At 58.0% G+C, this 27,072-nt stretch overlaps 2 protein-coding genes across 4 annotated transcripts; both read right to left on the reverse strand.

Annotated features, from left to right (window-relative positions):
* Positions 1 to 373: 373 nt before the first annotated feature.
* ARHGEF19 (Rho guanine nucleotide exchange factor 19) lies at positions 374 to 12,120 on the reverse strand. Its single transcript, XM_070403137.1, has 16 exons — positions 12,048 to 12,120; positions 8,186 to 8,629; positions 7,469 to 7,750; positions 7,203 to 7,311; positions 7,051 to 7,127; positions 6,482 to 6,744; positions 5,659 to 5,819; positions 5,406 to 5,558; positions 5,040 to 5,169; positions 4,816 to 4,890; positions 4,577 to 4,666; positions 4,241 to 4,401; positions 3,302 to 3,460; positions 2,905 to 2,984; positions 1,594 to 1,698; positions 374 to 935 (listed from the first exon to the last, which is right to left on the reverse strand). The coding sequence occupies exons 2-16, from the start codon at positions 8,598 to 8,600 to the stop codon at positions 778 to 780; spliced, it is 2,418 nt and encodes an 805-aa protein (XP_070259238.1). The 5' UTR covers positions 8,601 to 8,629; positions 12,048 to 12,120; the 3' UTR covers positions 374 to 777.
* A 7,650-nt stretch (positions 12,121 to 19,770) lies between these two features.
* CPLANE2 (ciliogenesis and planar polarity effector complex subunit 2) lies at positions 19,771 to 25,082 on the reverse strand. 3 transcript variants are annotated; one of them, XM_070403138.1, is made up of 6 exons: positions 24,152 to 25,080; positions 23,611 to 23,759; positions 22,182 to 22,334; positions 21,504 to 21,628; positions 21,074 to 21,210; positions 19,771 to 20,854 (listed from the first exon to the last, which is right to left on the reverse strand). In XM_070403138.1, exons 1-6 carry the CDS (start codon positions 24,301 to 24,303, stop codon positions 20,605 to 20,607), a joined length of 966 nt encoding a protein of 321 aa, XP_070259239.1. In that variant the 5' UTR covers positions 24,304 to 25,080; the 3' UTR covers positions 19,771 to 20,604. The 3 variants fall into 3 exon arrangements, with proteins under 3 accessions (XP_070259239.1, XP_070259240.1, XP_070259241.1); XM_070403139.1 differs by having other exon boundaries at positions 24,081 to 24,237; XM_070403140.1 differs by lacking the exon at positions 22,182 to 22,334 and having other exon boundaries at positions 24,152 to 25,082.
* Positions 25,083 to 27,072: the final 1,990 nt, after the last annotated feature.

A 27,072-nucleotide genomic window follows, 5' to 3' on the forward strand; every position in this document is an offset into this window, starting at 1 on the left:
CCCTTCTCCCCAGAACATATCTCTACTCCAGACACCTGGACTTAGGCCCAGTGATGCCAATTTCAGACTCCTGGCCCCCGGCACTGTGAGAGAACAAATTTCTGTTGCTTTACATCACCTACTTCACAGGAATTTGTTACAGAAACTGTAAGAAACAAGTGCAAGAACTAATACATTCTCTTTACTATTTAAGCCTATTTGAATCTGCTCTTTTGCTAACAGCAGCCCAAAGCAGTCTATCTCACCCTCCTCTGGTTAAGAGGGGAACTCTACCAAAGGGGAATTCCCCAAGGGGAGGCAGCCCGAGACCTTCCTGATCTTTAGCTGGGGAAATGGGGCGTTGGATGGCTCACAGACTCCAAGCAAAGGCATGATGGGAGTTTATTTACAGACAAGTCACAACCAGGACCCACACAGGCTCTGGCCAGAAGACCCCAGATACACAGGCCGCAGGACCCATTAGTACCGGAGCCTTTCCCTGCCAGGCCCCTGGTGAAGGGACCAAGAGTCAGGCAGGGTCAAGGACACGGAAGACAGAGGGCCCCAATCCTTGCCAGATATCAGAGGCCCCTTGTTGCGGCCCCCATGCCAGCGGAGGGAACCGCCCCCGGCCTTGAAGAGTGGACGCCGAGAAGCAAGGGAACAGCTGTCCTCTCGATGCCGGGCCACAGAGCAGAAGTCCCAGCAGCAGAGGCTTGGGGAACGGAGACACTGCAGGTCCCTCCCGGACCTGTCCCAGAGCAGGCGTGGAGCTGGGGTCCCGGCCATGGCTGCCCATCACGCAGGGAGCTCCCCCAGTTTGCTGGTGGCACTCGTGATTCGCTTATTCTCCCGGAGGTTTCGGAGGCGGGCACTGAGGCTGCTGATCTCTTCCACGTAGGCCTGGGGCACCCACCCCTTCTCGCCGTCTGCCAGGCGGACGCCCTCCAGCCAGCCTGGGGGCACACAGGCCAGGCACAACATCAGTGGCATCTGAGGGACACCAGGGCCGGGTTGCGAGGGGACGCCTAGGCCAGTGATGGCGAACCTATGACATGCGTGTCAGAGGTGACACGTGAACTCATTTTTTTGGTTGATTTTTCTTTGTTAAACGGCATTTAAATATATAAAATAAATATCAAAAATATAAGTCTCTGTTTTACTATGGTTGCAAATATCAAAAAATTTCTATATGTGACACGGCACCAGAGTTAAGTTAGGGTTTTTCAAAATGCTGACACGCCCAGCTCAAAAGTTTCGCCGTCACTGACCTAGGCCCTGTTGCAAGCCTCGTTTGCACCCCTGGGGCCGCGGTGACACCATCTCAGCGTCTCCCAGCCCCAGGAAGGACCCTGCCTCTGGCAGTCTCGTAGAGGAACTTCTGACCTGTTTTTCCCGACATCCTCAAAGAAGGGTGTTTCCCACTCTCCCCCACCAGTCACTCTCAATCCTACATCTTTACAAGTAGGAAGTTCCTCCTGTTGTCTAACTTCATTCCTGCATGCTGTGGCTGATCAACACTTGCATAACCTTTCCCTGTGATGTCGTAGCCATCTAGCTACCTCCTGCTCATGAGAGAGCCATCGGGAGGCCCTCCCAGGAGGCCCCTCTCACCATCACTGGTCCTGGTCCTCACTGCCAGGATGTCAGTCTTCTCCAAGGTCAGCTCGTCCGGCTGCAGGGCCTTGTATGTCCGGACACACTGAACCTGGGGGCGGTCTGACAGCCCAAGAGAGACTGAGGGAGTCCCCAGGGCAGGATGGGGTGGACAGGGAGGGGCAGAGGAGGAAGTAAGGGGGCGGGAGGGTGTCCACTGCTGCTTCTTTTCCTCTACCCCTCCCTAGCCCACCCTGGCTGCTCTTCTCCTCTCTTACCCTAAACACAAGCCCCATGAGTCCTCAGTTAGAGTTGAGTCCCTCCCGTTACAGCTTCCGTTACTGTTGCTGCACCCAGGGCTCTCTCCTCCCCAGCTCAACACCTTGCTCCTGACCTCCAGGGCAATGTCCAACTGCCCCCAGAAACCCCCCACAAAGCAGTAATGGCCCCTTCAGTTGCCCCCTAATGCTCCCTGGTGCTCCCTCCAGACCATCCTCCTCAACTGGGATTCAAGCCACATTGCTACCCGGTTTATAACCCTCCAGGGCTTCCTGCTCCTCTTAGAATAAAATCCAAAATCCTCCCCACAGCCTACAAATCCCTGTGTGGTCTGGCATGGCCCCCTTGCTAACCACCTCTCTTCCCCTCTCCTTTCCCACTCACCCTCGCTCATGAAGCTCAGCCACACTGCTCACCCTGCTGTTCCCAAACGCTTGAGCTCCCACCTGCCTCAGGGCCTTTGCACTGGCTGTCCTTCCTCCCAGGAGTGCTCCCGCCAGATCTTTTCATCTCCTCCTGCCCCTCCTCATCTTTCAGGGGCCTTCCCTGAGTACCTCTTTAGAATGGGAAGCTCACCCACCAACCTGAGCAGGATTCCTAGCTCAAGCCAGAGAATCTGTACCGGTCCAGGCCCTCAGCTCTTCCTATCACACTAGATGGGCTGGTTGTATTGGGAAAACCACACATGCCTGACTTGAATCTCAGCCCTGCCGCTTACTAGTTGGGTGAACTTGGACAAGTCACCTTACCTCTCTGAATCTCTGTTTTCTAACCTGTAAAATGGGCTTCTATGGGGATGAAATGGGAGGATGTAAAAGGCTTTGTCAGCTCCAGGGTGCTGTCTGTACGCACAGGGTTCGGCCTGTCCTATGTGAATTCTGCCTATCCTTCCAGGTTCTGCAGAGCCACCCCTGACTCCCCAGGGCAGCTGATCTCTCTCCCTGTAGCCCCGCTGGCCCCCTGGCACCCAGGATTGGAGGGAAGGGGGAAAACAAGGTACAAAGCCCAGGGGATGTGGGCCTTTGAGGGAGGAGGGTGGCAGGCTGCTACCTTCCCCCTCGCTGATGACCTCTTTGTCTTCCTGGGGGCTGGAGGGGCACATGGCAGAGATCCATCGCTGCTTCTCACTTCTAGAAAACAAGGCCAAATGATCACAACATGCAAACTGCATTTTCCCAGGGCCAGGGTGATGAAACAGCTGGGAAATGGGGTATGATCCAGACCCACCCAGGTCACGTATGATGCCCACCCAGGACTCACCTCACAGCCCTGTGCCCTACTCAGCTCTGTGCCTAAGAACAGAGCAGGCCCAGGCCCTCCTCCCCCCGCCCCCCACACCAGGTGCCAGCTCTGCCCATGTCCTGCTTCATGCGACTGTCCTGAAGCCAGAGAGAAAAGGCCAGTACCTGGGGACGGGTCCTCTCTCCCCAGCCCCAGGCCCACTCACTCGGTGCGGGCCCTCAGCAGGAACTGGTGCTTCGTGTGCTGCCCATGCAGGAGCTGAAGGAGGAACACGTGGCCAGGGATGCCCTGGGGCTTCAGGCTCAGGTCCTTCACCTGCAGCTCGGCCATCTTGGCGTGGACAAAAACGGCGAACTTGCCCAGCCTGCAGGGCCGGGGGAGGCGAGGTCAGCCTGGCCGGTGCCCAGGCTCCCAGGCCCCACCCTCAGGACCAGCCAAGTTCTGATTCAAGGGAGAAGGGGTCGGCCGCCCCTCTAGCACCCTCCCCCAGGAAACTCGACTGCACCGGGCACCACCTCCCTGGCAGCCAGCAAAGTCCGCACGAGGAATTGGGAACTCCGTTCCTACCAGATCACTGGCAGGTGGAAGGTGAGACCAGCCTCTGACCCCAGGCATGTTGTCAACTTCTCTCTGAGCCTCTGCCCTGAGCCCGTTCTAAGAGCCAACTGGGCAGCAACTCTGATGAGACCTCGGCTCTGTCTAGTGGGGTCTAGCATCAGAGAGACTGGGGCTCCCTGACTATCAGCTCCAAGATACTGACAGTAACAAGGGAGCCTACTTACCAGGGAAATATCTAGAGGGCAACAGGGAGTAATCCACATAGCATGCCTGGCACAGAACAGGCGCACGGTGAATGCTGGCTGTTCTCATTGTGACTCGGGGCAGAGCTGGGACTCCAGGGCTGTGCTCTGATTGGCTTAAGCTCAGAGCAGCTTCAAATCCTTTGTACATAGTCCAGCCCTTGATTCTAGAAGATGAACTTGCCTTTCCTGCTGGAGCCTCCCAGGCTCGGGGTGCCCTGGCAACACTGTCCGGTGCAGGCTGGGGCTCCCAGGCTCAGGGATGGACTGGCTGTGGGCCCAATAGTGGGGCAGAAGGGAGCACAGCTCCAATCTACCTCCCCCCGCACCGGGCCCCGACTCACTCCTTCCGTCGGGAGAGAAGCAAGCAGTCATTGAAGAGGTGCAGGTAGACCGCCTTGCTGGACAGCTTCAGCTTGGCCGGGGGTGCCGCGGGCAGCGGGGCCAGCTCCACCAGCTCCCCGTGCCGCACCAGCCAGCGAGCCTGGGAGATCAGTGGGAAGATCTGGGCGGAAGGAGAAGGCAAAGAGGGAGAACACGTCAGACCCGGGGCAGCAGGGCAGAGAGCGCCGGCCAGGGCGGGGTGGGTGGGAGCAGTGAGGAACTGGCCTGCAGCCCCCAGGGAGGGAGGGAACAAGAGCTGCCCTTGGTGTGCCCACCCGCCCGCGGTGGGCATGCACCTTGCCCTCAAAGTGGATCTTCTTGCTCAGGTGGATGAGCTCCTCCGTCCTCTTCATGGACTGCACACTGGCGTTGCATTCTTGCACCAGCTGGGGAGGCCGTGGGGGAGTCACCTGCAGCCCCAAGACCCCGGATCCCAGAACCCAGCCTCGGACGCCCACCTGGGGGCCTTTACAGACACACCGGGGCTCTGGGGAAGCCCTTGGGAGCCAGAAGGCCCCTGCCCTGCCCAGCTCACCTCCTTGAGCGCATTGAAGGCCTTGGTGGCCATGTCTTCATCTTCAGAGCCCTGTGCTGTCCTCTTCAGAATGTTCTGGAGGGTGGGGTCGGTTCAATGCGGCAGGCCATGGCCTCCCCCCGTGCCCCTGCCCGCCCATGGGTGCCCGCCCAGAAGGGGCTGTGGAGGTTCACAGTGGCATCTCCTTGGCCCAGCCCTCACTGCAGCCTGGGTCCTGCAGGTACCTCCACCAGCATCTTGAGGCGGGTGATCCTCTGGAACGGCAGGATGAGGAAGGAGGTGAGGGGCAGGCGTTGGCACACGGGAGACTCCTCTAGGCGAGCCAGGATGCCAGGGAACTTGGGGTTCTCCAGGCTGGAAGTTGGGGAGGGGCCTGGGGTCACAGCTGGGTCTGAACTCCTGGGATCCATGACCCAGCCACCCCCGTGGTTCTTCAGGTGCTTTCTCAGCACATCCTTCCTGCACTCGGGTCACAGAGCCCTTTACAGGGACCCCCTCCCTCGCAGGTCACCCTTCTGCACCTAGTCCTCCACGCCCACTCCCCCCGAGAACCTCTCTGTCCTCCCCCCTTTCCGAGGCCCCAGCCCTACAGCAGGCGCTGGTAGGTGCGCTCCTGGTAGGCCTGGTTGGTGACGTAGGGCAGGTAGACTCGGCGGAAGGCAGGGCAGTGGTGCAACACAATGTCACACACGCTGAAGCGCAGGACATCTGCCTCCAGTCGCTGCTCCAGGTCCTGCAGGAACCTGAGGGGTCAGCGAGGGGTCAGGGACAGGGTGAGACCCCAGGCCTGGGAGCGGCACCAATCTCATCCCCGCCCCCCATCAGGCCAGGCCAGTCCCTTACCTCTCACTGGTGCTCTTGACCTCGGGCAGTTTGGAGAACAGCCACTGCTTGTCCTGCGCCCCCAGACACTCACTCAACTCAGCTGAGCCCAGGAAGTGGCCTACGGCCACCGACAGGCTGTGGATGTATGAGGCCTCCGACGTGATCAGCTCAAACTTGGCCTGAGCAAAGGCAGATGAGGGGTTGAACTGCCAGACCGGTCTACCCGGACGCCTTCTCCTGGCCCTGGACACCACCTCTTGTCCCCCACCCCTTCTCTAGCCCCACCCCTGATCTGGTGCCTGGTGGGGTTCAGGACCCATCTCCTGCCCAGCACAATTGTTCAAAACAAACTGGAGCCCTCGATTGAGCCCCTCGCCCTGGGCTTTGGGCCCTGCCGGTCATCCGATGGCCCCGCCCTCTCTCTGACCCGCCCCTTTTCTTGGCCCCGCCTTGTCCCCCGCCCACCACGCGGTTTCGCTAGGGTTGCCTCCGCAGCTTCCCCGTCCAGGCTTTCAGCGATCCCTCCTCCTCTGGCCCTGCCCTACCCTAGGACCCCGCCCCTTCGCCCCGCTTCTCCACTGGCTTTCGGCTCCGAGGCTCCTCCGACTTCTCTAGCTGCCAGCCCCGCCTGGTCAGGTCCTAGCAACCACCTGGGCATTGCCCGTCCCCTCGGTCCCGCCCTCTGCAGTCTGCAGTCCCGCTGGCCCGGGACCCCTGTGGCCCGGAACCGCGCTAAGCCTCCGGACCAGGCTCTCCTGGCCCCGCTCCGTATAGTCGCCCCATCCCCTCTGCGCCTCAGGACCCCCTCCCACGACTGGCAGCTCTGCGGCCCCGCGCGCACCTCCTGCAGTTTGCAGTCGCGCAGGCTCAGCGTGGCCAGGACGCCGCTGCCCCGCACGTCGGGGATGTCCTGCCAGAGCGAGAAGGTGGAGCCTCGCGCCGAGCGCTGTGCGCGGAAGGAGCTGCTGGGGGAGAGGTTGGCGCGCGGCGGCCCGGGCCCCTCCTCCGCGCCCTCGGCCTCGTCCCCCGGGCCCTCCTCCTCGCGCTGCTGCCGCCGCAGCTCGCGGGCGCTGGCCACGTCGCTGTATTCCTGGTAGAGGACAGCTGGGCGGGGACAGGGGCGGGGAGGGCTATGGGCGCCCGCCTGCCGCGGCCCGGCTCCTCCCGGCCCCCCCAGGGCCCACCTCACTCAACAAGCAGCGGGACAGTGAATTCATTCATTCATTCATTCATTCATTCATTCATTCCATAAACACTGCTCGAGCACCAGCTGCGTGCTAGCCCCCGTGCTGGGGACTGAGATTCCGTTCTCTCCCGCTCACACGATCCCTACGTCTCAACTCTCGGAACCCCAGCTTCCCGGCTTCCCCGGACCCGCAGCCCCTTCCTCCACGGCCCCCTCCTGCGTACAGTTAAGGAGGAACCGTGACTGTCGTCGCTCGCTGGCGCTTCTGGAACCCTGAGCCGGCTCTTCCTGCGATTCCAGCCTAGAGAGAGAGAACGTCGGGGCTCCGCCGCGTGCGCCCCGGCCTCAGACCCGACCCTGGGGGGAGAGGTGCTACCTGGACGCCGGCCCGCTGCCCTGGCTCCCGCTGGGGTCCACAGGGGCTGCCGTCGCCGCGCCGTCCACCCTCATCTCTGCGCTGCGCGGCTCCCTGCCAGACGCTTTCCCTGGAGAAGGCGAGAGCGGAGGGTGGGTGGCCCTGGGCAGCGGGGCGCCACACTCCAGCTGACCAGCACCCAGCCTCACGTGTCCAGTGCGAGAGCCTTGCTCCACCCGGCATCTGGCTCCCGGGCTGCTCTGAGGGCCAAGGGGAGGAGCAGGTACCTTCCCGGGCTGCTCCAGCGCCTGCCCCTTGGGCCAGTGCTCTGGCTGCGGAGTGCCGCCCCAGGCGCAGGGAAGAGTGCAGCCGGGTCATCAGCTCAGAGGCCGAGAAGCGCCTCCGCTCGGGCCCCTCCAGGCCCCCTCGGGTGGGCCCCGCCAGCTCTAGAGGCCGAGGCTCCTCTGTGCTCAGAGGCGGCTCTGCCACCTGGCCAGGCTCCAGGAAGACAGCGTGGGCCTCGGGGCTGCCAGGGGCCTCTTCGCTCTGGTACACCCGCATCTTGCGCCCTGCAGGTGGGGTGAGAGCACAGGCTGGCGACCGCGGGGTCTCTCCCACTCCGCTCTGCCGCGGCCCTGTGGCCCTGAGCATCTAGGCAACATGCCCAAGTGAAAGGGCAACTGTTTGCTGAGAGCTGGTCCCCCGAGAAATGAAATCAACAAGAGGGGCAGAGGGAACACAGTGCCTGACTGCAGTGGGCAAAGGGTGGGCAAAGGGCCAGGGAGCCCAGGACAGCCACCCACTTGCTGTGACTGCAGACAAGGCATTCCCCGTCTCCCTGAGCTCCGGGTCCCTATCACGAAAACCTACCACTCGTCCTGCCTGTTTTGGGGGACTCTGGGGCTTAAGAGTCCTAAAGAGCCACGCAACCTCTCCCCTACTCACCCCCCTGGGCCACCCCCTCCACCCCCCATCCCCCCACCCCGTCACCCAAAGTGACTCACAGGCTGACTTCTTCTCCGAGCCATGGCTGGCTCGGCGCTGAGGCTGTGGGTGCTGGGGATTCCAGGGTCCCTCCAGAGGTGGGGGCTGGGCACTAGGACAGTGTGGCCAGCTGCCAGCCCTGCTGGGCCGCATCCCCCCACTGGGAGAGATCTCGGTGTCTGGGACTCCTGGGGATGATGACCATAGCAGCCCTTGGAGAGGAGCAGGGGTCCCCAGGGACCAGCGGCTGCCAGGAGCCTGCAGCTCCTCTGGGGTGACAGGGAAGAGATCCAGACACACAGAGCTTGGGGGCTGCAGGGTGGGCAGCTCCACAAAGGACAGACTCTCCTGCTGGCACACAGCTACTGGGTGGCAGGCAGTACCAGGTGGTCCAGCCAGGGGGGGCTGGAGGGTGGCAGGTGGCCCACAGTCCATTCCTCCTTTGCTCTGCCAGTCACCTGGGCCTGGAGGGGAGAAGATATCAGAACCAGACACAGGACAGCAGGGCTGGCCAAGAAGCCACCACATCCTGGAGGCCTGGACAAACCCTTATGCAGACATGTGTACACACATTTGTCCCAGCTCTCTCACACACCTAATGATATAGGAATCGCTAATACTTACATGGCATTTAATGAATGACAGGCCAGGTGCTTTATACATTGTATCTCATCTAATCCTCACAACAACCCTGAGTTGATGCTATTATTATCCCCGTCCTATAGGTGAGGAAAGCGAGGTATTCGGTGAATGGTGGACCCGGAATTCAAACCCAGGCTGTCTAGCTTCTGCGTCTGTGCTTTTAACCACGTTGTGCCTTTTCTTACTCTGACATATGAGCAGATATACAGATACATACACTGTCACGTACATCCACACACATTTTCTCCCAAGTACACATACACTGACATACACAACTTCACAGATACGCTCAGACCTTTCACATTCACAGGCTCACACATTCACACACTTCTTTCATACAACTACACATTTTCACACACAGGGACCCGTCCGCTATTCACATGTCCACTCCAGCTTTCTCTCGCTCCTGTTCCACTCACACTCACACACCAGGATGCAGACTCAAACACGCAGGCCTAGGAAGTCCTGGCTTTGGTGTTACCCAACCTCCCCTCCCATGCCCAGAGTTGCAGCTTTCCGTGCTGAGTGGTGCCCACACCCATGCCAAGCTGGCTGGGAGAGTCACAGACTGGCAGGCGCGCCACCAGGCAAATCAGGCTGGGCACTCCCAGGAGCAGGACAGGGAGGGGTCCCGGCCCCCCAGCTTGGGGCGAGAAGGGTTCCTTCCCCACCCCGGCTCCCAGCCCCAGGATCAGGCCAGGCTGGACGGGTCCTTCCTGCGTAGGAAGTCACCCCAGGGAGGCTGCTGGAGCCCCGGGACAGGCCTAATGACCCAGGGGTCCAAGCCCCCACAGCCCTGGCCCTCTGCCGGCGGCCCTCCTGCGCCCCTCACCTCTCCAGCTGAGGCTGCTGCTGATGGTCGGCTGCTCCGGCAGGGGAAGCCCTCTCTCTGCCCAGCTGGCTGGGGGAGATCCCACCCAGACAAAGAGTTTGATTCATCAAACCCTGTGGTGAGGCAAGCGGTAGGGAGGGAGGGAGGGAGCAGGCAGCGGCTGGGCGGGGGCCTACCCTAGCCTGGCCTCGCTGTGGGCAGGCGGGGCAGCAAAGACCCCCCCATCCCCAGAGGCCCCTCAGGCCAAAAGGGCAGTGCCCCGCCTGGCAGGGCCAGGAGGCCCCGGAGACAGAGACCTGGAGAAACGGAGACCTTTCAGCGGCAGCTTAGACACTGAGACCCAAAATGCTGAGACAGTCAGGGACACAGAGATGGAGACAGTGACGCTGACAATTTCAGACAGACCGGATACTGTGAAGCCCAGAAAAACCCAGGGAGACAGATGGAGGAACATGTCGTGCCCTGCGGGGCTGCCAGTCCAGTAGGGGAAGCCAAAAACGAAAACAGTTACAATCCAGGTTGGCAAAAGCAGAGCCAGAGGGACCATCAGAGCAGGGTGCTGGGCTTGACTGACTTGCGCTTTCCAGGAAGGCTTCCTGGAGGAGGTAAGCGCTAACTGTTCTGACTGAAATATCTAGGGACCAATACACAGAGATTAGGGAGAAAAGCCATGGCCTGAGAGAAACAGTGACCGTGTCAGTGACCCTGGGAGGAAGGGAGAGAGGACCCAGTGCAAACAGCTGCATCTGTGACTGGACCCCACTCTCTCTGCACCCAGCCTCTCAACTCTTTTTTCATTGATTGATTTCAGAGAGGCAGGGAAAGGGAGAGAGAGATAGAAACATCAATAAGAGGGAATCACTGATAGGCTGCCTCCTACACACCTCCTACTGGGGATGGAGCCTGCAACCTGGGCATGTGCCCTGACTGGGAATCGAACTGTGATCATAGGTCAGTTGTGATCATAGGTTCATAGGTCAACCTTCAACCACTGAGCCACGCCAGCCAGGCACTTTAGCTTGTATATTAAACCTCTGTCCATCTAAGCAAGTTTCTCAGTTTTCTCATCCGGTAACTAGGATAGTCATGCCAAACACTAATATGAGAATGAAGGATAACATAGTAGGAGCTTTATCATTGATAGTCATTCTTCTGAGTGTTATTAGTCTTTCTCCAGTCAGGGGCTATCACACAGATGGGGAAACTGAGGCAGTGAGGGTGAGACATACTCTACTTTGTAGAAGCTTCTGGCAGGAGACATGGGACCACTGTCCACTCAGATCTCTTTCTCTCCAGGAACCAGAAGCCCTCAACACAGAAGTCCCACTTGCTTCTGTGGGCACAGGCATGCAAGAACACATGCATGGAAGAACACACACATGCAAGAACACACGCATGGAAGAACACACGCATGCCCCCGCTTCCTTGTATTCTGGGAGACTTTCTCCACTTGGGTTCTGCAAGCTCCTGAAGGGCAGGGAGGAACCACCCACTCCCCTGTCAGTTGCAGAGATAAATGAGCAAAACATGGCGCCCTGGGGGCCGGAACACCCCCTCCTGAAGCCTCAGGGGAGAAGGCTGGGTGGTGGAAAGCTTTCTGGGGGGGGGGGGGAGACGGGCTGGAGGCAGGTCTCTAGGGGGGAAGCCAGGGTCTAGGCCAAGTGGCAACAGGAATGACCCATCTAGCTCGGCTGCTGGCCCTGTGACCTTCCACTCTACCTCAGTGCTGGGGACCCAGGAGGGGCAGAGCTGTGTTTATAGTGTGTGTAGCTCATCTCTGCTGGAAAAGAAAAAAGCTTCAAGAAGAGAACTGGCCAAGGGAGCAGGGACATTACCTGCCCAAGACATGACCGCAGGAGACTCTAGTGCCCACTCGGCCAGCCACAGTCCTTCTGGAACCCGCAGGGGAAAACCCCTGCCAAGGTTCAAGGCCTAGTGTGGACATGAACAAGTTGTGTGGCCCTAGGCAAGTCTGGCCCTGGGCCTCAGTGTCCCCATCTGTAAATCAGGCCGCTCCGCAGGATGAGAAGGAGGGTCAGAGGCCCAGAGTCCATCTAGTGGGCACTGCTAATCACAGGACAATGGATCCACTTGGCAAGGCTGGCAGAGAGGGTCCCTGGGCACTACCATAGTCCAGGGAAAGCACCTCTGGCCTCCTGTGCCCAGCTTTTCCCTGCCCCTTCCCTGGTGCCCCTTGCCCTGGTACCCAGAGGAGTAGGGACCCAACAAGGCCCCTTGGCCCCTAAAGGGACAAAGCCAAGCGGAAGGTCATGGCTGGAAAGGGGATCCGGCCCAGCAGGCTGTGGAGCCCCAGAAAGCCACAGTGAGTGCGGCGGGCAGCACAAAGGACTCTCTCTGGAAGACTGGCGGGAGAAGGATGGGCTGCTGGCAGCCGGGTGGGGCCCTACCTCAGCCAGGGAGCTCCTTCCGGTCCAGCCTCCGGCCCGGTCCAGGGCTCCAGGCCACCCTGGGGGCTCTGGGGTTGCAGCCAGGTCCTCAGGGGGCGATGTCAGCATGGCCCCTAAGCCCAGGCAATGCAAGCTCCTGGGTATTGTGTGGGGCAGGGAGGGGGGAGGTGAAGGCGGAGGGAACCTCGCAGGCGGGCAGGCGGCTGTCTCAACGTGCCTGCTCCCCGCCCCCCTTCCCCAGAACCGGTTTGGCCAGTCTGGGGTACAAGAGGGGGGCTGGAACAATGGGAGTCCTATGCCCAGGAGAGGCTCTGAAGGACCCCAGACCGACACCCTAAAGATGGGGAGGCACTGCTTTTCCTCCCAGGAGACAAGTCACCCTCTTCTAGAGCTTCCCGAATGTGAGGCTGCTCAAGACTTCCCTTGGGCTGGGGAGCATCCTGGGGCCTTCGCAGGGAGACTCTCAAGCCTTGGACTCCTCAGGGACCTTGAGAACTCCTTGGTGAGCTGACCTCTCTGAGCCGCTACAGCATCTATAAAATGGGAACACTCATCTCTATGGTTGGGAGATGGAAATCATGAAGGTAGGTGATGTGATGCATCTGCCATCATCCTGGCCAGTCCTTCCAGCATCACCGCTCCTCATGAATAACCCATCTCATCATCTCTAACAGCCTCCTCCTCCAGGAAGTCTTCCCAGACTCTAGTCCACACCCAATGAGCCCTCCATAAACCAATTCAAATAGCCCAAGCAGAACCAGTGCCAGGGAAGGAGGGCCTACTCTGTGCCTGGCATGCAATGTTCCCCACCTGGGGAAGGGGAAGCTGCTTTCTCCCTAATGCTACCTGCCATTCCTCTGAGCATGCAGGCACTTCTGTAGCCACATGAATATGTACATACCTACTAATATTCGTGTTGCTAATAACTCATACTGTACACTCACTATGTGCCGGCACTCACTGTTCCAGATACTGTTACAGCTCTCACTTCTTAGATGAGGACATGAGGCTTGCACAGGTTGTAATGGGCATTATCCCATTTAAATCTCTCATTAGCTCTATGAAGTCCGTATCCCAAAGATGATGAAATGGAGGTTCTAGGGATTAAATAACTTACTCAAGGTCATGCGGCTAATAAGTCAGAACTGATATTCAAAATCCAGGTCTGCCTGACTCCACCACCAACCTGTGTCCTTAATCACTGCCCTGTGCCGCCCCGCCAGGCTTTGGGGACGACCAGGTGAAGTGTTTGAAAGTCTGCTGGGAGGTGTCTCAGCTGACCTAACTAAATCCTTTCAATATTATTCATACACTACAGGCCTTAATGGACATATGGGGCAGGGGGCCTAGGCCCCAGGCCCCAGTGAACTCCCCCTATCAACTAGTGACCATTCAGTTCAAAATGATTAGGTAAAAAAAAAAACAAACAAAAAAAACACAAAATGATTAGGTACCTCCACTCCCTCATATTCCTCTTGTCCGCCCTCCTCCCCCCAGCATCGTCCCATAATGAGGAGACACTGCACACAGGTGATAGGGACACTGTCCAGGGAGAGTCACCAAGCTGGGGTGCAGAGAGGTCTATTGCCTGCATTGCACATAGGGCAGGAGAAAGGGGACAGAGAGAGGGAGGCAGGGCAGGACTGGGGGTCTTCAGGGAACTCTGACTCTCTCATCCCAGCTCCGGGTGACCTCGAGGACGCTGGCCAAGGTACTGTCCAGACCCCGAGCCGGAAGCAGAGAACCGTCATGAAAGGAGCATCCTTGGGGACCTAGGGTCCTGGAAGGGCAGTCCTGCCTCACTCGCTCCTGCCGCCTGGGCTCTGGGGACAGAGCCTCTGCTGCAGCGAACAGAAAGCACCACTTGGTCAGGCTGAGCAGGCTGCCCCCAGACGGAGCAGAGAAGACCCGAGCCCGGATAATATTTAAAAGAGGGCGTGGCGTGGCGTGGGCGGGGCTAGGAGATAATTAGAGGTAATGCGGCCCAATCCTCCCTCTTGGAGAGGACAAACCGGAGGCGGGGAAGAAAGCTGAGCTAAGGCCCGGGGCGGGCAGAGGGGCGTGACCAGAGGGCGTGACCGGGGGGCAGAGGGGCGGGACCGTGGCCAGGGGAGAGGGGCGTGGCCAGAGGGTGTGACCGGGGGGCAGAGGGGCAGGGCGGGGGAGAGGGGCGTGGCCAGAGGGCGTGACCAGGGGAGAGGGGCGGGACCGCGGCCAGGGGAGAGGGGCGGGGCGGGGGAGAGGGGCGTGACCAGAGGGTGTGACCGGGGGACAGAGGGGCGGGGTCAGGACAGAGGGGCGTGGCCAGGGCCCGCCGGCCCTCTGACCAAAGCTGCGCCTCGCGGTTGCCCAGCGCCTGCTGAGCCAGGTAGCGCTCGCGCTTTACCTCGGTAGCCAGAACGGCTGGCACGTCAGGCACGAGCCAGGCGAGGAGGCGCAGGAGAATACCACGTGCTGGGGAGAAGCGGGGGCCAAGGAGAGAACGACTCCCGAGCAACCTTAATTCACGAGGGCTTACTGAGTGCAAGACACTGCTGAGGGTTTTCTGGGTGTTGGTTCATTTAATCCTCACAACAGCTCTGGGAGGTAAATACAACTACTACTCCCGTTTTACAAACGAAGGAACCGAAACATAAGCAAGTTGTCATTTGTCCGAAGACAGAGATATCACTAGAGCCCTTAACACAGGACCCTGTGAGAGGCAGGGCTAGGCTGAGGGACACGCTCCCGCTTCCTCCAGGTCTGTAGCCAAGAGATAATGGTGGTGGTGGTGATACTGACTCACTGAGCGCGTACGATGTGCAAGTGCTTGACACTGAATCTTCGTAACGATCCGACGAAATAGATCCTATTCTGTAATATTTCCCCGCGTGCAGCCCGCCGGCGGCAGAGCCTGAACTTGAACCCAGGTCTGTCCGACGCTGAGCCTACCTCGAAGGTGATGATGGAGCCCAGCGCACAGTCAGCAGCTTCCGGTAGAAGAGAGTGAGGCTCCCTCCCCTGCGTGGAGGACTTGTACCTGGGTTGCGGAGGGCGCGGGGTGCTGCGAGGCTCTGGATTCCACTCCGGACTCTCCCGCCCCTGCCCTAGAGGCCTGGCCCTGAGCCTCCAGCTCGGCCCACTCATCTGTTCCCCAGACTCCGCTTTCTGCCCTCCCAGCTAGGCCCCGCCCCACTCCTCTCACAGGATGTGCCCCACCCCTCCCAGGAAGGTCCCGCCCCCTCCGCGCCCCGCCCCCCGTAGCCTGACACCCTCTTCCTGGGCGAGAAATACCCCATTGGCTTCTCATGGGTTGAGCCTTAGATATGGGCCATGGTCCCACAGGCCCTTGGGAATGCCACCTGCTGGGTGGCGTGGTTGCCCTGGGCAAGTTAGGCTGGAGGTGCGGTCGCCAGGCTGCGCTGTTCCTACTGGTACCGGAGACAGTCCCAGGTGAAGGCGCTGGGGAGAGCTTGCAGGGCTGGAGGGTCTTCAGGGCCCAGTTTCACCCCCTCCTGGCACTCCCACAGGCAGGATGAGCCTAAGCCTCAGGGTCCTAGCCCTCTGCCTCTATTTCCCAATCTCTGCCCGGATTTCCAGCTCCAGCCTCCATTTCCCTCCCCCTGAGCCTCCCTACCAGTCTCCGGTCTCCATTGCTCCTGACCCTGTATTCCACTCCTTTGCCCCACACTCGCATTGACCGCGACCGAAGCAGGAGCAGCCAGATCCCAAAGCCCTGTGCCTGCTCAGCCACTGGCGGCCGGAACTCACACACGAACTTGTGGGTGTCCAGTCGGGTCTCCACCCATTGCTGAGCAGGGCAAACAGGGGTGCCTGTGGGAAGGCCATCACAAGGATGGCGATGAAACTGAACTGCAGCCCCGGGAGGGGGAATGTGTCCCACAAACCTGTAGATCACTGCATCTGTGGGCCATGTGCCCTCCTGCTCTGGCGCCAGGTCACAGCTAAACTCCATACAGAGGCCGACCCTCTCCCCACTGTTCCTGATCCTCTGGCCTCCCCCTCACTGGGGGCTAATGCTGGTGACAGGGCTGCTGGGGGGACTTGCCCTCTCCCCACTAGTCCCAGAGGGCTACTAGTTCCCAAGGGCCTGTGGGACCATGGCCCACATCTACTGCTAAACCCATGAGAAGCCAATGGCCCAGGAAGAGGATGTCATGCTGCTGGGGACAAGTTCTCTAGATGATTCTCCCTCCCATTCCCACCAAATGACAAGGGCAATTTACACAGTAACACCTCCTGCGAGCCTCGCCCTTCAGACTCCTAACCAGTCCTTGTTAAAAACTGGAAGCTCCCCGAGGGAATGAAAAGGTCTGGCTTATTTTGGGGTCCCCTGCATCCAGTCCAGGGTGCTCAGTGAAAGGCCAGCACAGAGATGGCAATGACCCCAAACTGCAGCACTGGGAGGTGGGGCGGGGGGGTCAGGTCTGGGCCGCCCAGGGAGGAGTGAGTAAATGAATGCAGGTGTTAGAATTTCACATCCGGCTCGTGTGTTCCAGTTGAGAAAACTGAAGCCCAAGGAAATCAAGGACCAGCTTCAAGGTCAACAAGACGCTGATAGAGAAAAGTCTGGAGGCTCAAGGACGCTGCTGCTCTGCTGGGTCACCTCCTTGGGAGGCAACGGCTTCAGGGGGTAGGGGCTCCTCGCTGCCTCTGAAGAATGTCACATAGAAGGGAGAGGAACAGAAATGGATACACTGGAAGATGAAGACTTTGAAAGTGAAGGCATCTCCATGGAGGGGCTGGATTCTGTACATCTCTGGGCAAAGGGCAGAGCTGGCCACGGTTCTATTGGGTGCAAGGGGGCTGGCACAACCCATCAAGTCAGCTCATAGGCTCTGTCCCCAACTCACCCCCCCCTGATACCAACCGTGTGCCCCTGGCCAGCCCAGAGATAACTGGCTGAGGTGTGGAGGTAGCTGAACAGGCTGGTGACACCAATGCAGGAGCTGCAAGCTCTGAGTTCCCAACTGATGCCAGGACACCACTGTGACCCCCTGCCCTCACTCACCCCTCCTGGTGAGCTGCTCAGCCAGTGAGGTGCAGACCTGGCCCAAGAGGAGGGTCAGCAGCAGTGCTGCAGGTGTTGGCAATGTTGCCAGCCTAGGCAGAGGGACAGCCATTAGCTGGGACCCAGCCATGTGATGGAAGGAACCTAGGGATCCCCACATTGGGCCTGGGGCCAGAACAGTGCTCCCACCCTCCGTGTCCCCAAGGGGCACTTACTTGGGTCATGAGCACGGGTTGCCCACATGGGACATGGCAGGGCTTATGATGCTGCGGTAAATGACAAAAATCATCACCACACAGAGCTGGGGGCCGGCAGCGGGCGCTGTCAGAGCCACAGGGCAGGTCGCCAGGGTCCCAGTTGCCCCTGGAGGGCAGAAGGGACACCACGCCCCCTCACCATGATGAGGATGGCTGCAGAGCCAGTGAGTAGGCGGCAAAGGCGGGTGTGGGTGGGAAGTAGGGTTCCTTCAGGCCTGTCACTGAGTTCTGTGCTACCTGCAGGGCTGGGACAGCAAACTCTGGATGTGAGCACTCCTGTCAGAGGGGTAATAAATGCTCATCCCAGGACCTAAGAAGCTGGGTGTCACGACCCTGGAGTAGGGGAAGCCCTTCACCTTGTGCTGCCTGCACAGGGAGCTCTGGAAGTAAGGGAATGAGGTCTAATTCATTTTTGCTTCTGCAGGGCCGTTTCCCCCAGGGCCTGGCTAGGAACCTGTGGATGGATGGATGGATGGATGGATGGGTGGATGGAGGAGTAAATAGCACCTAAGTTTGTTCAGTGACTACTAACTGACTGCATCCTGCCATGCAGCCGATACTGGGTATGTCATGGTGACCAAACTGGGGCGGTGGGTGGCCAGGCTCCAAGTCCCAGCCCCATTTTCCTCCCTGCTCCATTCTTTCCCAGCGAGATGGCGAAGGGAAATTGTTGACCCTTGATTTGGGTGAAGGTGGGTGATGAGAGATTCTCTGAGTGGAGCAGTGCTAACCAGGAGCCTGGCCTGCCCTGATGTGGGGAGGACCTGGGTTATTTCTCCAGAGTAACCTTCTGGCTCTTAGCAGAGCTGGTACACAAGAAGGATCCAGAAGCTTCCTTCCTGGGGGAGTTTTAAGCCCAGAGATAACTGGCTGGGAAGTGGGGTAGCTGGCGCTCACAACACAGGTACCTATAGCTGGAGGCTCATATTCAAGCCCAGAGGACACCTTCACCGGGTCCCACAGTTTGCTGCTGCCCTGGTGAGGTAAGGTCAATGGGAGCTAAGACCAGAGGGGACCAGGCTGGAGGCCGGCTGCTTGGGAGCAGAGCTGGAGGCCACAGTGGGAAGGTCTATGGCTTACAGGCTGTGCCACCGTGAGTCTTGGGGTCCTGCTCAGGGACATTCCTTCTCCAGAGTATGAGATAAGCTCAGGCCTCAGCTGTGAACCAGTTGGTGGTAAGAAGATGCTGGTCAGTCCTTTAGGCCCTGGAAGGGTTGGCAAGCCTACGGGCAGTGCCCAAGGTACTCAGATGTGGCAAGCGCCAGGCAGGCCGTCCGTGTGCTCAGGAGTGTGAGCAGGGGGTATGTATGAGCCTCCTGTGTGTGCCAGGAGGGCGGGCATTTCAGGAGTGCTGGGTGTGCACTCATGATCACGTGTGAGTGTGGCTGTGCAAAGCTGTCAGTGCTGACTTCTCAAGAGGGTCTCCAAGGGCAGCTGGATTTGGGAGTCACTATACTTAAACCTCCAGGGCCCTCACAGTTGGGTTAGACTCGGGCCAGGCCTCAGCCCAGGGGTCAAGCTATGGAGCCAGTGGGGTATCATAAGGGACTTTCAGAAAGTTTAAAGGTCCTTAGTCAGCACCCTCCACCCCTCCACCCTCACTTTAGCCTACATTCACCAGTGTCAGGTGAGACACAAAAATGAGCATATTCAGCCCTGGCATCGTCCTGTGTACAGAAAGGTTGATGGTTCAATTCCCAGAAGAGCACATGCCCAGGTTGTGGGCTCAATCCCCGGTAGGGAGCATGCAGGAGGCAGCCAATCAATTTTTCGCTTTCACATGGATATTTCTCTCTCTCTCCCCCTCTCCCTCTCTCTCTAAAAAAATCAATAAAAATAAAAATACATTTTTTAAAAGAGACATATACTTTTTAAAAAAATGAGTAAGTTCACTCATCTTCCTGCTCCTGTCCTTGCTGGCTTCCCACAGGGCAGAGCTGCCCACAGGCCAACTCACTCCCTGACCCCCACCTGGTCCGTGATGCTTTCTGATTCCCCCAGACTGGCAGGGCCCCTGTCCTAAGCCTAGCCTGACAGCTTCACGATCAAGAAAGGCACTGCAGAGTGGGGGGCTCACCTCCTGGACACACAGGAGGACATTTTTTCCCAGCCTCCCCTACAACTCCATGTGAGCAGGTGACTAGGGGTTGTACAAAGAAATGTGGACAGAAATGAGGCACACCGCCCTAGGGCAGGTCCACAGAAACCTCCTGGGTGACCTCTCACTTGCACTCATTGGTCTGCTCACTGGATGGTGATGACCCAGGGCAATCTGGGAAGCCATGTGTTGAAGATCTCAGAGCCTGGGTCTCTGAGTGAATGCATGGAGCCAAGACCCCAAAGCCGCCTTCATCTCTACCTGAGGTGAGACATAAGAAAAAAACTTCTAGAGGCAAGCCACTGAGACTTCAGGGTTTTCTGGTACAACAGATGGTATTATCTCAACTACAGGGTGGGGCAAAAGGTATACAGGTGTGAGTATGTGAAACACCGAGTTTATTCTTTGTATTACTATTTATTAATTACTAGAGGCCTGGTGCACAAATTCGTGCACAGGTGGGGTCCCTTGGCCTGGCCGGCAATTGGGGCCGATTGGGGCCTTCTTGCCCAGTCCCGATCAGGGGGCCGGCCGGAGGTAGGGACCATGGGAAGTTGGTCGGCCGCAGGTTGACTGTGGGAGCACACTGACAACCAGGGGGCAGCTCCTGCATTGAGCATCTGCTCCCTGGTGGTCAGTACGTGTCATAGCAACTGGTTGACCGGTTGTTTGGTCGACCAGTCATAATGGTTGCATAGGCTTTTATATATAGAGATTGTTTTATTTTCCATAAAAAAGCAACTGTAGACCTACTTTTGCCCCACCCTGTAATACTGGCTCTTGATTGAAGTCACTTGAGGTCCAGGGCCCAGCTGAGACCCCCTCTCTCCCCAGTCATTTTATCTTCCCTGTGTGCTGCAGAAGGGGAGGGACAGCAGGAGGTTGGGGAGATGCTGGAGACCTGGGACCTGCTCATGCAGTTCTTCAGTTTCCAGAGCCTGGGCCCCCGGGGCCAAGGGAGAAGGCCAGAGGACCTCAAACCACTGCCCCACAAAGCCTTGTGCCTGCACCTCATGCCATGAATTCTGCAAGGAAAGTGCTGCTGGGACAGAGTCTTCACAGGCCACCATCCTCCCTGACCAGTCCTCAGGCTGAGATCAAGGTTTCTGACCAAGCCCTAGGTCCTGGGTCCCATCCCCTGCTCTGGGTCACCTGAGAGTCAGGAGTAAGGCCCACAGGTGCCCACTCATGTCAGCCGGGGGCATTCTCTGCAGGGTTGGGAATCAGGCCAGCTGCCACCTGGTCCTGGTGCCACAGGTGCTCCGCCAGGCCATTGAGCACATGGGCAATGTCAGCCAGCCCAGCCCGCCCATCCAGCGTGCGCCCATCCGCCAGCCGCCGCCCTGGCACACTCTTCACCCGCAGGAGGGGCAGTTCCCAAGTCTGCCGGAAGGCTGTGAGGTCACGCTCAGGCACGTCCGTGTGCATGTACTGGTCAAACCTGGAGGACGGTTAAGGAGCCTGGCCGGGTGACACTGCTAACCATCCCATCACACCCAGCCTCTCCCTGCCCCCTGGAGCCCCACACCCAGGGTCTGAGGGAGATCCTGTTGCAGCCTTTAATAAAGCCTATGGGGCTGGACCCATAGCTGGGCAGAGGTAGGCTGCATGTCTTGCCAGGTGTGGCCTCTGACAGTCCTAGAGGCCACCCAAAGGATACTTGGAGCCAACGACTATCCTGACGACACCAGGGGCCTCGCCTGCTATGCGGGTCAGCTGTCCAGGGAGGTCTTCGAAGGAGGCACGGTCAGTGAAAGAGAAGAGGAAGAGGAAAGCGTCCGTCTTCTCCTTGCAAGCCTGGGGATGGAGAGGCTCGCTCAAGGCTGTACCCCAGGACCAGAACGCACGCTGCAGGGCCCTGAGAAGTCTCAGCACAACCCCTCCTTTCACAGACTGGGAAACGGAGGCCCGAGCAGTGAGTGGCTGGGATCCAGTCCCCAGCGCCAGTTCAGAGCTCTCCCAGCAGGGGCAGCACCCTCAGCCCATTCAAGCCCAATTCTGGCTCCTACAAACCAAGCAGGCCGGGCTCAGAGGCCCACCTGGGACAACCAGCCCCGCCGGGACCCACCCAGGCCCACCTGCCTGCTCACCGGCAGCATGTGGTCGAACTTTTTGAGCGCAGACTCCCCGCAGTCCCAGAACTCAAAGCGAAACATGACGACACGCTCACTGACCTGCAGCTTGGCAGGCCAAAATACCACGGTGGTCTGGATGCCTGGGGAAGGAGAGGCAGAGGTGGAGAGAAGTCAGGGGCCAGGAAGGAACTGGAAGAACACGTCCCTGCCCTCGAGGGTCCAAGTCTGATGGGGAAAGCACAGTCCCCGGCCCGGGAGAATTCTGTCTGAGGGAAACCGACCTGCCCTGGAGGAGCCTCCCGTCTACCAGGCAGATAGAGCCCTCGACCCAGCAGCCATGACAACCAAGTTTCACTCATAGGTACAAGGGGACCCAAAGCTCCCAGGACACTGGAGGGTGTTGGAATGTGATGGTCAATCAGCATCCAATGGAAGGAAGCAAGAAAAGCTTAGTGTTTTCTGAGCACTTGCCTTGCGCCACCTCAGTGCTAGGCATGTTATCACCACTATCTCTAGTACCAACCTCCCAACAACCCCGTGGGATGGATACTATTATCCCTGTTGGACAGAGGAGCCAATGTACCTCAGAGAGGTGAGTGACTTTCCAAGGCTACAGAGTAAATGAAGGGCTGGTTCAAATCCCAGATTGTGAGCTCCAGGGACAGTCTTTTCTCCACCCAAGGATGGGCTCACCAGTGGTCTCATGGTGTGCCACGGGCACCTCCAGGCCAGCGAGCTTGGCCACCAGCGCCGTCTTGCCCACACCACTCTTCCCAGACACGAAGATCTTGTAGCTGGCCGTGTCAATGGCTACAGCTGGGGGCAGCACTGGTCGCTCAAGCAGCCCTGGGGCAAGAAGGGAGCCATGTGCGGTCAGGTGGTCCCACCCAGCGCCTTGCCCCATCAGACCCTGGGTGGGACAACTTCCTCTCTAAGGGCTTTTTCAGAACCCGTGGTTCTCTATACTCATCACCAAGGCCTCGGACACAAGCAGCATTCCTGGGTAAGCTCTGCTGAGAACACTCTGCTCTGTGAGCTGGGCCAAGCCCACTCCAAACAGCACCAAATTATGTTTTTAAGTTTGACGCATGAGATGGTTTGTATTGATATTATTATCACGTCCTAGATTTCTCACATGTAAAGGCAAGGGGTTTCATAATTCTTTTCTCAGTAGAGAAATATCAGCAAAAGCATTCTCAATTACTACAAATAAACTCCTTACAGTTAATATATCAAGATCTTTATAATTTTTTAAATTGACTTTAGAGAGCGGAAGGAAGAGAGAGAGAGAGAGAGAGAGAGAGAAACGTGGATGTGAGAGACATCGATCAGCTGCCTCCTGTGCACATGTTGACTGGGAATCAAACCCACAACCTGGGAATGTGCCCTGACTGGGAATCGAACCCACCACTTTTTGGTGTGTGGGATGACACTCCAACCAACTGAGCCACATCAGTCAGGGCTATGTATGTTTTTAATTTAAAACTTGCAAAATAAAAAGTCTAAAATGATGCTACATCGATAGGCACAGGACCTCAGAGTCCTCCGTGGCGGGATGCCCTCGCATTCTCTGGTTTGAAGCTTTCTGAGGCTCTGTCTCCCCCTGGTCAGAGTTGGACTCTCACAGCCGATGCCAGGCCCTTCTGCTGGCCTGTCAGCCCGGCCCTGCCTGGGGAGTTGGCTTCATCCTGGGGAACAGGAGTGTCTTATCCTGAAGACAGCAGGATATGAAAGAGGCTTGTGTCTCCTCACTAGTCTTAACACGTCTGTGAGATGTGCTGCGGAGAAGGTGAAACCAGAGTCTGCTGTGTCAAGTGCCCAGCAGAGAGGGCCTGGCACAGGGTGAGGGCTCAATCAACAGCCTCTCTGGTGACTGTAGTTTCTGGCAGGGTTTCGCCTGTTTCCATGATCCTGGCTCTGATGGTGGAATTAGCTCTAAGGCGAGTTCGGGGTGAGGGCCCCAGGGATAGACCAGAGGTCCCAAGGCTGAGGAATGCAGTGCCAAAGGCCCTCACTGCCCTGCTTCTCTGCGCCCCCCCCCCCCCCCCCAGGTGACACTCTTCTCCCTAAGGGATGGCAAGTGACAGTCTGGGGGGGTGGGGGAGGGGAAGGGGTTACTTACCAAACACCCGCCGGCGGTTCTTGCGCAGGATGCAGGTCAGGCACTCCTTGCCCTCGGCGCTTTCGTGCCAGTCGGGGACAATCACTGAGCCAGGGGCGGGTGGTCTGGCCATGGCTGGGCACCGGGACGGGGTGGGAGATGGCAGAATGCTGAGGGCAGGGGAAGGGAGAGGGTAACTGTCCCAAGCTGGACCTATGAGCCCTCTTCACCTGCCCCCTGGCTCCGCGGAGTCCCTAGCTCCCTCCTCCTCGGTGGTGGAGCAGCGTGGAGCCCCAGCGTTCTTATTACCCCGTTAGCATCTTTCGAGTCTACGCTCCCTTCACTGTCCTGGGGGGTTACCCATCCCCCTCGACCTAGTATTACCCAGAAAGTGTAATTCCATAGTCCCTTCTAGCCCATATTTCTCCCTGGGGGCAGCCATCCCAATATTGCCCCGAGGGCATTTACACAGCTCCTTCCTCCCTGGTCACCTGGAGAGGTCACACCGCCCTGCTTCTCCTCTGCCTCCTCGATACCGACTTCCGGGGCCCCCAGCCCTCACCATCGGCAGTCCCCGCGCGCCCCTTTAAAAGTCCTTCCCACGCTCCTGCTCCCCCTCCAGCTGCCGAGTCCGCCCGGCCTGCTTCTGCGGGCCCGCAATCCTCTTGGCTTTGGTGAGCGCCACCAGGCCAGGTCCGGGTGCAAGAGGCGCATGTGCGGAGGGTGTTGCCATGACCACGCGGGGGGCGGAGTTGGGTTGCCTGCTTCGGGGCGGGGCTGGAGAGTTGGTCTGTCCTACGTCGGGTGGCTACCGCCGCTCAGTGACATCCTCTGACCATGGGTCCTCTTCGTTGCTGAGTCGGAGCCCTGGTTTTTCCTCTGAAACGTAATCAAATCCCCCTTCTGCAGGAGGGGAGGGCCCACTGCCTCTCCGTGCCAGTTCCCTCTTCTATAGAGTGGAGGTGAAATACTATTTCCTCCTAGGATTCTTTACAACAGTGCCCTGCCCACAGCAGTGCTCAGTATCACTGTGTTAATCCTGCTCTGCAGGGCTCCGAGATGAGTTCAACACCGCTGCCTTCCCGGGGGTGGGGGTGGGGGGGTGCGGGGGGAGCAGCTCAGGGAGATCGGAGGACTTGCTCAAGGTCTTAAAAATGAGTCACAGGCCCACTGTCCACTGTGATTGTACCTTCCAGTCAGTTCTTTCTTTCTTTCTAATATATTTTTATTTATTTCAGAGAGGAAGGGAGAGGGAGAGAGATAGAAACATCAATGATGAGAGAGAATCATTGATCGGCTGCCTCCTGTACGCCCCACACTGGGGATGGGGTGGCAACCCGGGCATGTGCCCCGACCTGGAATGGAACTGTGACCTCCTGGTTCATAGGTCGATGCTCAACCACTGAGTCACACCGGCCGGGCTCTTCCAGTCATTTATTTTTAAAAATATATATATTTTATTGATTTTTTTACAGAGAGGAAGGGAGAGGGATAGAGAGTTAGAAACATCGATGAGAGAGAAACATCGATCAGCTGCCTCCTGCACACTCCCTACTGGGGATGTGCCCGCAACCAAGGTACATGCCCTTGATCAGAATCGAACCCGGGACCCTTGAGTCTGCAGGCCGATGCTCTATCCACTGAGCCAAACCGGTTAGGGCCCAGTCATTTATTGATCGATTCACCCCATTTATTCAACAATAATTACTGTGCACCTACTATGTGCTCAGCCTGGTCTAACTGCTGGGAATACATCGGCGAACAAGAAGTCCCTGCCCTCCTAGAGCTGAGTTTCGGCACTGAGGCCACGAACCCGTTTCCACTGTTCCAACGCTGGCCTGCTACCCGAAGGCATGTGCTCAGTTAAATGCCTGTAGGCTGGACAGGATTCAGGTGGAGCATTACTGAGAGGTTGTCTATTACACTTAATTTTTCCCAGTGTCCTCTTGCAGTGCCTTCAGGTAGGGCAAATCCCTGTTATGTAAGGAGTAACCTATGAGCCTTTACTGAAGGCCAACAGAGGTTGCCTCATGTAATTCTATAAAGAAACCTGTGTAGAAAATATCCCTCTTTTCTTTCACAGACAAGGAAGCTCAGAAACTACATGATTGTCTGAGGCCACGCCACACAGGTGGTCAGTGGAAAACCAGACTCAGAACCCAGGGTTTGAGGACTCAGAAGTACTAGCATGTACCTTTTCTGCCAGAGTGGACCTTATGTTTTTAAAACTTTGGCCCAGCCACTGGAGGACGGCTCCTAGTAAAGCAGGAAGCAGCCAGAGGACCAAAACCCACAAATCATGAGGCCCATTATATCCAAGAGGGTGGAGGGGACGAGGAGGTGTAAGGCAGGGCACTTCCTTCACCTGCTTCCACTGCAGCTAGGCAGAGATACCACACATGCATAACCACTCCTACAGGATTCTGTGCTTGAAACTTGCCCACATTCCCCGGTCGCTCAGCGCCCCTTCCTGCAGTCCTTACGGGATCTGCCGGGAGGCAGGTTATTCACAGCCATCGTCTCTCCACGTGCCAGGGCTCAGAGCTGACTTACCTCTGGGTTTCCAGACTCCAAATCCAGTCCTGTGCGGGCTGGCCGTGTGGTGGAGGGCTCAGGGAGAGTGTGAGGAAATGGAGCAACTTGGCAGAATGAACTCGCCAGTTAACCAGGAGGCCAGAGAAGATGTGAGGTCTTCACGCACAGAGAGGGAGGCTGGTGGTCAGAGGAGCTGGTGGCCAGAGGGTTAGCTTTTGGAATCAGTCTTCACCGCCCTCAGGAGCTCATGGGGCACCAGGAGCCCATTCCAAACATGGATTCTTGGGCTCCATCCCCCAGATTCTGCTTTGGGGCGTTCGATGAGTCTGTGAGCAGCACCTGTAAGGACAGCATTGGGCAGTCGGGGAAGTTAAGCTCTGTATCCGTCTGCTTGAGCTGCCATAGCAGATTACCACAGACTGGGGGGCTTACACAACATAAATTTATCTTCTCACAGTTCTGGCAGCTAGACGTCCAAAATCAAGGTGCCCCAGGGTTGGTTTCTGGTGAGGCCTTTCTGCCTGGCTTGCGGGAGGTTGCCCTCTCCCTGTGTCTGCACGCACTCTTGGTGTCTCTTCCTTTTTTTATAAGGACACCGGTGATAGTGGACTAGGGCCCCACAATTATGACCTCATTTAACTTTATCTCCTTGAAGACCCTATCTCCAAATAAGTCATATGGGGGGCCCTATCTGACCTAGGGCTTTAACATATAGATTTGGGGGGTGTGTGTGGGGTGTACACAAGTCAGTCCATGATAGACCTAATTTAGATAAACACTGCTGCTGGGGACAGGAAGCCAGACAGCAATTGGCACCTGGGAGTGAGGTGGTTAGAATTGCATTTCAGAAGGAAGCTTGTGAACCATCTTGGTCTAGTGAGTTCCCCTCTCCATTGATTTTTAGAGAAAGTAGAAGGGAGAGGGGAACAACGAGGGAGAGAGAGAAGA

Source organism: Myotis yumanensis, unplaced genomic scaffold (assembly GCF_028538775.1).
Source record: "Myotis yumanensis isolate MYYU_CA2020_CCGP unplaced genomic scaffold, mMyoYum1.0.hap1 SCAF_2, whole genome shotgun sequence".
NCBI classification, from domain to species: Eukaryota; Metazoa; Chordata; class Mammalia; order Chiroptera; family Vespertilionidae; genus Myotis; species Myotis yumanensis.